The 11,005-nt window shown below is 48.3% G+C and overlaps 1 protein-coding gene across 1 annotated transcript in view; it reads left to right on the forward strand.

Moving 5' to 3' along the window:
- dlk1 (delta like non-canonical Notch ligand 1) overlaps positions 1–4,142 on the forward strand; it is a gene marked incomplete at both ends in the record, with an annotated part of 8,008 nt that extends 3,866 nt beyond the window's left edge. The window contains one exon of the mRNA XM_079632181.1: positions 3,617–4,142. Within this exon, the coding sequence (XP_079488307.1) occupies positions 3,617–4,142 (526 nt within the window). The remainder of the gene's footprint in view (positions 1–3,616) is intronic.
- Between the last annotated feature and the right edge of the window lie 6,863 nt (positions 4,143–11,005).

The following is an 11,005-nucleotide window of genomic DNA, read 5'->3' on the forward strand; positions in this document are numbered from 1 at the left end:
CTGAGATTATCCAGCGCTGGCATTAACTCATGTTTGCAGTGATCAATCTTATTGACCTTTACAACGAAATCAAGAGCAATCCATCAAGTGTGCAACCTTTGTCTGACTAATACAGTCGTCACATGAACATGTCTAAACTTCACTGCATTAGATGCATAATATAAAGTTTGGTTTATTTCTACAGCGCTTTATACGGTACAGATCGATTCAAAGCAGCTTCAGTAACAGAATCAGTGATGGAAACTTCATTAATCTGAAACTCCAACTCAGATGAAGCGTTAAAGCAGATCTACAGAAGACAACACCAGCAGGACATGATGCATTTTAAGAAACACGTCTAGGCTAAACCACGGCTACATTTGGGCTGTCAGTGAAAATGTAATCGACGTCTAACCCAGCCCAAGAATAGACTAGCCATCACCTAGATGTCTTATGTCAAAAAACGACATGTAACCAAATTCAAGGTTATTTTGTGTAGAAGTGTGTAACTCGTAGCCGGACTACACCGGGTCTATAGTTACCCGAGACGGAGATTGCTTGCTGGGTAGAGTCATTATTCAGATCAAGTTGTTGTTCTCATCTCAGTGCACTCAAATCAATAATATTACTGAATATTAAGTGACTTTTTAAACTCCGAATAAACAAGCTCAAGCTCTGTCAGGTGACAGGAACAGAGTCGCATGTTTTGATACTATGATGTATAATGTAAAGACTCGAGTGTGAACTGTGCTGAAGATAAAATAAGCAGCGTGGATCCAGTCTGATGATGCGTGTGATGATGCGTGTGATGATGCGTGTGATGATCCGTGTGATGATGCGTGTGATGATGCGTGTGACAGAGGCGTGTGATGATGCGTGTGATGATGCGTGTGATGATGCGTGTGATGATGTGTGACAGAGGCGTGTGATGATGATGCGTGTGATGATGCGTGTGATGATGCGTGTGATGAGGCGTGTGATGATGCGTGTGACAGAGGCGTGTGATGATGATGCGTGTGATGATGCGTGTGATGATGTGTGACAGAGGCGTGTGATGATGATGCGTGTGATGATGCGTGTGATGATGCGTGTGATGATGCGTGTGATGATGCGTGTGATGATGTGTGACAGAGGCGTGTGATGATGATGCGTGTGATGATGCGTGTGATGATGCGTGTGATGAGGCGTGTGATGATGCGTGTGACAGAGGCGTGTGATGATGCGTGTGATGATGCGTGTGACAGAGGCGTGTGATGAGGCGTGTGATGATGCGTGTGATGAGGCGTGTGATGATGCGTGTGATGATCCGTGTGATGAGGCGTGTGATGATGCGTGTGATGATGCGTGTGATGATGCGTGTGACAGATGCGTGTGATGATGATGCGTGTGACAGATGCGTGTGATGATGCGTGTGATGATGCGTGTGATGATGCGTGTGATGATGCGTGACGTGACAGATGCGTGTGATGATGCGTGTGATGATGCGTGACGTGACAGATGCGTGTGATGATGCGTGTGATGATGCGTGTGATGATGCGTGTGACAGAGGCGTGTGATGATGATGCGTGTGATGATGCGTGTGACAGAGGCGTGTGACGAGGCGTGTGATGATGCGTGTGATGATGCGTGTGATGATGCGTGTGACAGAGGCGTGTGACAGAGGCGTGTGATGATGCGTGTGACAGAGGCGTGTGATGATGCGTGTGATGATGCGTGTGATGATGCGTGTGATGATGCGTGTGATGATGCGTGTGATGATGCGTGTGATGATGATGCGTGTGATGATGCGTGTGATGATGTGTGACGTGACAGATGCGTGTGATGATGCGTGTGACAGAGGCGTGTGATGATGCGTGTGATGATGCGTGTGATGATGATGCGTGTGATGATGCGTGTGATGATGCGTGACGTGACAGATGCGTGTGATGATGCGTGTGACAGAGGCGTGTGATGATGCGTGTGATGATGCGTGTGATGATGATGCGTGTGATGATGCGTGTGATGATGCGTGACGTGACAGATGCGTGTGATGATGCGTGTGACAGAGGCGTGTGATGATGCGTGTGATGATGCGTGTGATGATGCGTGTGATGATGATGCGTGTGATGATGCGTGTGACAGAGGCGTGTGATGATGATGCGTGTGACAGAGGCGTGTGATGATGCGTGTGACAGATGCGTGTGATGATGCGTGTGACAGAGGCGTGTGATGATGCGTGTGACAGAGGCGTGTGATGATGCGTGTGACAGAGGCGTGTGATGATGCGTGTGACAGAGGCGTGTGATGATGCGTGTGATGATGTGTGTGACAGAGGCGTGTGATGATGATGCGTGTGATGATGCGTGTGATGATGCGTGACGTGACAGATGCGTGTGATGATGCGTGTGACAGAGGCGTGTGATGATGCGTGTGATGATGCGTGTGATGATGCGTGTGATGATGCGTGTGATGATGCGTGTGATGATGCGTGTGATGATGCGTGTGACAGAGGCGTGTGATGATGATGCGTGTGATGATGCGTGTGACAGAGGCGTGTGATGATGCGTGTGACAGAGGCGTGTGATGATGATGCGTGTGATGATGCGTGTGACAGAGGCGTGTGATGATGCGTGTGATGATGCGTGTGACAGAGGCGTGTGATGATGCGTGTGACAGAGGCGTGTGATGATGCGTGTGATGATGCGTGTGACAGAGGCGTGTGATGATGCGTGTGATGATGCGTGTGACAGAGGCGTGTGATGATGCGTGTGACAGAGGCGTGTGATGATGCGTGTGATGATGCGTGTGACAGAGGCGTGTAATGATGCGTGTGATGATGCGTGTGACAGAGGCGTGTAATGATGCGTGTGATGATGCGTGTGACAGAGGCGTGTGATGATGTGTGTGATGATGCGTGTGACAGAGGCGTGTAATGATGCGTGTGATGATGCGTGTGACAGAGGCGTGTGATGATGCGTGTGATGATGCGTGTGACAGAGGCGTGTGATGATGCGTGTGATGATGCGTGTGACAGAGGCGTGTAATGATGCGTGTGATGATGCGTGTGACAGAGGCGTGTAATGATGCGTGTGATGATGCGTGTGACAGAGGCGTGTAATGATGCGTGTGATGATGCGTGTGACAGAGGCGTGTGATGATGCGTGTGATGATGCGTGTGACAGAGGCGTGTGATGATGCGTGTGATGATGCGTGTGACAGAGGCGTGTGATGATGCGTGTGATAATGCGTGTGACAGAGGCGTGTAATGATGCGTGTGACAGAGGCGTGTGATGATGCGTGTGACAGAGGCGTGTGATGATGCGTGTGATGATGCGTGTGACAGAGGCGTGTGATGATGCGTGTGATGATGCGTGTGACAGAGGCGTGTGATGATGCGTGTGATGATCCGTGTGATGAGGCGTGTGATGATGCGTGTGATGATGCGAGTGATGATGCGAGTGACAGAGGCGTGTGATGATGCGTGTGATGATGCGAGTGATGATGCGAGTGACAGAGGCGTGTGATGATGCGTGTGATGATGCGTGTGATGATGCGTGTGATGATGTGTGTGACAGATGCGTGTGATGATGCGTGTGATGATGCGTGTGACAGAGGCGTGTGATGATGCGTGTGATGATGCGTGTCCTGTGGTCCGCAGCTCCCGCTGTCAGAACGGAGGGTCCTGCTCCGCCAGCCGATGCCTGTGTCCTGCTGGGTTCACCGGCGTGTTCTGTGAGATCCAGCTGGACGGCTGCGAGCCCAATCCGTGCCTGAACGGAGGCAGGTGTGTTAGCGGGATCCGCTGCTCCTGTCTGCCGAGATTCACCGGCCCGTCATGTGAACTTCATGTCAAGAAGCTGAAGCTGAAGCCCAGAGTTAAAGCTCAGCACTTCTCGGCTCCGGCGCTCCACAAGCTCCTCCGGCCGGTCCCGGTGTCCACTCCGCTGGTGACCCGCAGCCAGATCCTCTGCTTCAGCGCTCTGGCTCTGCTCACCTGTCTGGTGGTGCTGGTGACCACAGGCCTGATCTTCTTCCCCCGCTGTGAGGTGTGGGTCGCCAACCGCAGGTACAGACGGCTGGTTCAGGAGAACCAGAGGAAGCTCCTCCAGCACCCGCCCGTCAACACCATCCTGCCCGAGAAGATCCGGCTCAGTGCCTACGGGCCGCACTACACCTCCATCTGACACACAGCTGACCCGTATCTCTGACACACAGCTGACCCGTATCTCTGACACACAGCTGACCCGTATCTCTGACCCGTATCTCTGACCCGTATCTCTGACACACAGCTGACCCGTATCTCTGACACACAGCTGACCCGTATCTCTGACACACAGCTGACCCGTATCTCTGACACACAGCTGACCCGTATCTCTGACACACAGCTGACCCGTATCTCTGACACACAGCTGACCCGTATCTCTGACACACAGCTGACCCGTATCTCTGACACACAGCTGACCCGTATCTCTGACCCGTATCTCTGACCCGTATCTCTGACACACAGCTGACCCGTATCTCTGACCCGTATCTCTGACCCGTATCTCTGACCCGTATCTCTGACACACAGCTGACCCGTATCTCTGACACACAGCTGACCCGTATCTCTGACACACAGCTGACCCGTATCTCTGACCCGTATCTCTGACACACAGCTGACCCGTATCTCTGACCCGTATCTCTGACCCGTATCTCTGACCCGTATCTCTGACACACAGCTGACCCGTATCTCTGACCCGTATCTCTGACACACAGCTGACCCGTATCTCTGACACACAGCTGACCCGTATCTCTGACCCGTATCTCTGACACACAGCTGACCCGTATCTCTGACCCGTATCTCTGACCCGTATCTCTGACACACAGCTGACCCGTATCTCTGACCCGTATCTCTGACCCGTATCTCTGACACACAGCTGACCCGTATCTCTGACCCGTATCTCTGACCCGTATCTCTGACCCGTATCTCTGACACACAGCTGACCCGTATCTCTGACCCGTATCTCTGACACACAGCTGACCCGTATCTCTGACACACAGCTGACCCGTATCTCTGACCCGTATCTCTGACCCGTATCTCTGACACACAGCTGACCCGTATCTCTGACACACAGCTGACCCGTATCTCTGACACACAGCTGACCCGTATCTCTGACACACAGCTGACCCGTATCTCTGACACACAGCTGACCCGTATCTCTGACCCGTATCTCTGACACACAGCTGACCCGTATCTCTGACACACAGCTGACCCGTATCTCTGACCCGTATCTCTGACACACAGCTGACCCGTATCTCTGACACACAGCTGACCCGTATCTCTGACACACAGCTGACCCGTATCTCTGACACACAGCTGACCCGTATCTCTGACCCGTATCTCTGACACACAGCTGACCCGTATCTCTGACACACAGCTGACCCGTATCTCTGACCCGTATCTCTGACACACAGCTGACCCGTATCTCTGACCCGTATCTCTGACACACAGCTGACCCGTATCTCTGACCCGTATCTCTGACACACAGCTGACCCGTATCTCTGACCCGTATCTCTGACACACAGCTGACCCGTATCTCTGACCCGTATCTCTGACCCGTATCTCTGACACACAGCTGACCCGTATCCCTGACACACAGCTGACCCGTATCTCTGACCCGTATCTCTGACCCGTATCTCTGACCCGTATCTCTGACCCGTATCTCTGACCCGTATCTCTGACACACAGCTGACCCGTATCTCTGACCCGTATCTCTGACACACAGCTGACCCGTATCTCTGACACACAGCTGACCCGTATCTCTGACCCGTATCTCTGACCCGTATCTCTGACACACAGCTGACCCGTATCTCTGACACACAGCTGACCCGTATCTCTGACCCGTATCTCTGACCCGTATCTCTGACACACAGCTGACCCGTATCTCTGACCCGTATCTCTGACACACAGCTGACCCGTATCTCTGACACACAGCTGACCCGTATCTCTGACCCGTATCTCTGACCCGTATCTCTGACACACAGCTGACCCGTATCCCTGACACACAGCTGACCCGTATCTCTGACCCGTATCTCTGACCCGTATCTCTGACACACAGCTGACCCGTATCTCTGACCCGTATCTCTGACACACAGCTGACCCGTATCTCTGACACACAGCTGACCCGTATCTCTGACCCGTATCTCTGACCCGTATCTCTGACACACAGCTGACCCGTATCTCTGACACACAGCTGACCCGTATCTCTGACCCGTATCTCTGACCCGTATCTCTGACACACAGCTGACCCGTATCTCTGACACACAGCTGACCCGTATCTCTGACCCGTATCTCTGACACACAGCTGACCCGTATCTCTGACACACAGCTGACCCGTATCTCTGACCCGTATCTCTGACACACAGCTGACCCGTATCTCTGACACACAGCTGACCCGTATCTCTGACCCGTATCTCTGACACACAGCTGACCCGTATCTCTGACCCGTATCTCTGACACACAGCTGACCCGTATCTCTGACCCGTATCTCTGACACACAGCTGACCCGTATCTCTGACACACAGCTGACCCGTATCTCTGACCCGTATCTCTGACACACAGCTGACCCGTATCTCTGACCCGTATCTCTGACACACAGCTGACCCGTATCTCTGACCCGTATCTCTGACACACAGCTGACCCGTATCTCTGACCCGTATCTCTGACACACAGCTGACCCGTATCTCTGACCCGTATCTCTGACACACAGCTGACCCGTATCTCTGACACACAGCTGACCCGTATCTCTGACCCGTATCTCTGACCCGTATCTCTGACCCGTATCTCTGACCCGTATCTCTGACCCGTATCTCTGACCCGTATCTCTGACCCGTATCTCTGACACACAGCTGACCCGTATCTCTGACCCGTATCTCTGACACACAGCTGACCCGTATCTCTGACCCGTATCTCTGACACACAGCTGACCCGTATCTCTGACCCGTATCTCTGACCCGTATCTCTGACCCAAAACCCATCCGTCTTTTATAAACACAAATTAGTTTCTATTAAGTTATACATTATTATACTCGATTAATTAATGTACTGCTAAATGTATTATTTGCTTATTTATTTAATTAAGACTCATTTCATTAATGCATTTTAATCTAATTTATTTGCTTGGTTTCATCTTATCATTTATTTATTTATTTTGATTGGATTTTTTTTTTTAAACACTCATTTTATTCATTTATGCATTGTAATCTAATGAATTTAATTAGTTTAATCTTTTTATTTATTTAATGTATGATTAGTGTCTCATTCCAAAGGCCGGTGGAATCAGTGTTGTGTGTCCAGGTGTGTGTGTCCAGGTGTGTGTCCAGGTGTGTGTGTCTCCATCAGTGAGTGTCGTGTGTCCAGGTGTCGTGTGTCCAGGTGTGTGTTGTTGTTGAACTGCGGTCACGCTCGTGTTCTTCACAGATTCTTTTACTTTTTAATGTGAACAGATGATTAATGTAGCACTAAATAAACCCGTATTTATTGATGTAGACTTCTAATACTCATTCTCAAGTGATGATGATACATGCTGATGCTGTCTTGCCAATATGGTTTTGCATTTTAGTTTTTAAAAAATGACCTTCACAATCGCTATTTTTGTGTTCTGGTGAATAATGTGGTTGTTGATGTGTTGTCAGAAATGATCGTGTTCTCCTGCTGGAATATAGATGTTGAGTGACACGGGCTCTGCCGCCCTCTGCCGGTGACACTCGGAGTCACGCTAATGGCCGCAGCGCGTGTTCCACGGCCACTTTCCACGGGCTTTTCTCCACACTCCTCTCTTCTGAAGGTCAAATACTCGGTCATGGTCAAACGAAGACAAGACGTGACGCGTCGGTGATAATGGCGGTAACTCTGCGTGTGTCCACCAGGCGGCGGCGTACAAATAATGGATAGTATGATTTCAGTCACAACTGTAGAGTTCAGTTACTTTAGTTGAACTGGGTTTAGATGGGAAACAATATGTAAAACATTGCCAATGAACTTTAAATAGGCCTACACTACTTTATACACACAATACTGTGTCTGTTCACTCTCAGTGTCACTCTCTCAGCTCTTCTGATGTAGTGACAGCTTTACTCAACAGAACAACGGTAGTTTATGTCAGGTGTGTGTGTGTGTGTGTGTGTGTGTGTGTGTGTGTGTGTGTGTGTGTGTGTGTGTGTGTGTGCGCTACATGATCCCAGTGACAGCTTTACTCAACAGAACAACGGTAGTTTATGTCAGGACTAGATCTTCTAGTGACAGACTTACACAATTTCATGAAAATTTCTGTTAATGTATTTATATTTGTGTATTTACAGTAAAACCAAAGATTATTCAGACACCAGATATAATTTTTGATGTTTCCACTAGTGTGTGCAGGACAGGACAGTAGTTTCTGTGAGTGAGGAGAGCAGAATAACATAAACTGTGAGATATTATACCCAGATATTATTCATACAGCGACAACCAGTAACATTATAAACATTTGGGATTAAAATGACTTGCACACTTTGAGCTGATCATGTGTTCTTCAGTGTGTGTCTGTAACTGCTTTTTACACACACTGAACACACACACACACAAACACTGAACACACACACACACACACACACTGAACACACACACACACACACACTGAACGCACTGAAGCATTGCTTGGTCACTGGTCGAGCTAAACTGGTATTATCTGATTGTGTAGTTAAATTTACCAGCTGACAGATATTCATCATAATTCGTGTGTGTGTGTGTGTGTGTGTGTGTGTGTGTGTGTGTGTGTGTGTGTGTGTGTGTGTGTGTGTGTGTGTGTGAGACAGTCTAACAGAAGGACACTGTGTGTGTGTGTGTGTTTGTGTGTGTGTGTGAGAGACAGTCTAACAGAAGGACACTGTGTGTGTGTGTGTGTGTTTGTGTGTGTGTGTGAGAGACAGTCTAACAGAAGGACACTGTGTGTGTGTGTGTGTGTGTGTTTGTGTGTGTGTGTGAGAGACAGTCTTAACAGAAGGACACTGTGTGTGTGTGTGTGTGTGTGTTTGTGTGTGTGTGTGAGAGACAGTCTAACAGAAGGACACTGTGTGTGTGTGTGTGTGTGTGTTTGTGTGTGTGTGTGTGAGACAGTCTAACAGAAGGACACTGTGTGTGTGTGTGTGTGTGTGTGTTTGTGTGTGTGTGTGAGAGACAGTCTTAACAGAAGGACGGACAAAACCTGTCAAATATCAACGGAGTTCTGCTCATATTTTATCACCATTTTATAAACGATAGTGAATAAACTGATGATGTGAGATGTTGCAGGAGTCTGTGTGTGTGTGTGTGTGTGTGTGTGTGTGTGTTTGACTGTGACTCTTTGCCAGACAGCAGTTTTACAAAAACTTTAATGGTTCCCATAGGAGTCATGTGACCAGGGGTAGAAGGGGTGTGTGATTAATAATGTGGGGTTAAACACCTGTAGTGTGTGTGTGTGATTAATAATGTGGGGTTAAACACCTGTAGTGTGTGTGTGTGGAGCCGGTAGGACACGGGCTTCTTCTAGAGAAGAAGTGTGTGCGGGTGAGTTTAAATGGTTTTGCAGGTTTTGCTGTCGGTGTGTTTGAGTCGGTGTGTAAGTTAAACTGCTGGGCTTTTGTGAATGCGTGTCCGATGATGTTGTGCTGTTCTGAGTGTGTGTTTCGTGTTCAGGACAGTAGTTGGTGTGTGTGAAGCGGCAGTGATTGCAGAATGTTTGACTGTGTGTAATGTTTTTATTGAAACATATGTCATGTACAAACAACGTGGTGTGTGTCATGGTTCTGCTCGGAGTGTGATAAGATCTCAGGCGATGTCGCGATGAAGAGTCGCGGGCGCCACCTAGTGTCCACATGTGATCACGACACACACACACACACACACACACACACACTTCACACCAGATCTGAAGTTTCGCTTAAAGCTGAGAGTCTCATTTTTTCTTTTCTGATCACCGCTCTCAAACTTCCGACTAAATGAACGACACGGACACAGTAGCGCAGGAAGGGAGACCCCTGGTGGTGGTGGGCTGTCACTGCGCCTGTCACGGGGGAGCTGTCAGTCTGACTAACATTGTAAGCAACTATAGACATTCAGATAATAGCTTTAGAGCCTTGAACACGAGAGAGAGAAAAAAACAAAAAAAAAACACCGACCATCGGAGGCCCCTAAACTTGCGAGGCCCCTGGGCTTCAGGCTAAACTTGGCTGAGACCGTCCGTCTCTGACCCGTCGAGTGTTAGTGTTCATCACAGAGCTTCCGTGTTCAGGTGTAGCCCGAGTCACGTGTCCCGGAGAGATGTTCCTGATCCTGATCCTGGTTTATTACTCCCGCATGTGTCCGGAGGCGGAGTGACTGACAGAGTGACATGCATCCTCATGGAAAGGGAAGTTGAGCAGCTGGAGATCAGAAACTCTCTCTCTCTGATGATGATGATGATGATGAAGAAGCGCGCGCTCGTCAGTGTCACGTGATCCTTCAGAAATCATCCATTTGATGCTCAAAAACATTCAATAGTATCATCAGTGTTGAAAACAGTTATTTCCATTTTTACTTCTGGATAACCCTAACCCAGAACAGCATTTATTCGAAATATAATCTTTTGTAACATTATAAATGTCTTTACTGTCACTTTTGATCTAATTAATTCATCCTTCATGAATAAAATTATTGATTGAAACTTTTGAATGGTAGTGTTTATTGTTTTCCTTCTATTTCTGATAAATGCTGTTCTTTTGAACTTTCTACTCATCAAATAATCCTGAAATAAAAATGGAAATAATGTGTTCAACACTGATAATAATCATAAATGTGTCATGATCATCATATTACACTGATTTCTGGAGGATCATGTGACACTGAAGACTGGAGTAATGATGATAAACTCAGCTTTGATCACAGGAATAAATTACACTTTACTGTATATTCACATAGAGAACATTTATTTTAATTTGTCATAATATTTCTCAATATTACTGTTTTGTGTGTATTTTTAATCAAATAAATGCAGCCTTGGTGAAGAGACTT

This window comes from Phoxinus phoxinus, assembly GCF_949152265.1.
Source record: "Phoxinus phoxinus genome assembly, chromosome: 13".
Classification (NCBI taxonomy): domain Eukaryota; kingdom Metazoa; phylum Chordata; class Actinopteri; order Cypriniformes; family Leuciscidae; genus Phoxinus; species Phoxinus phoxinus.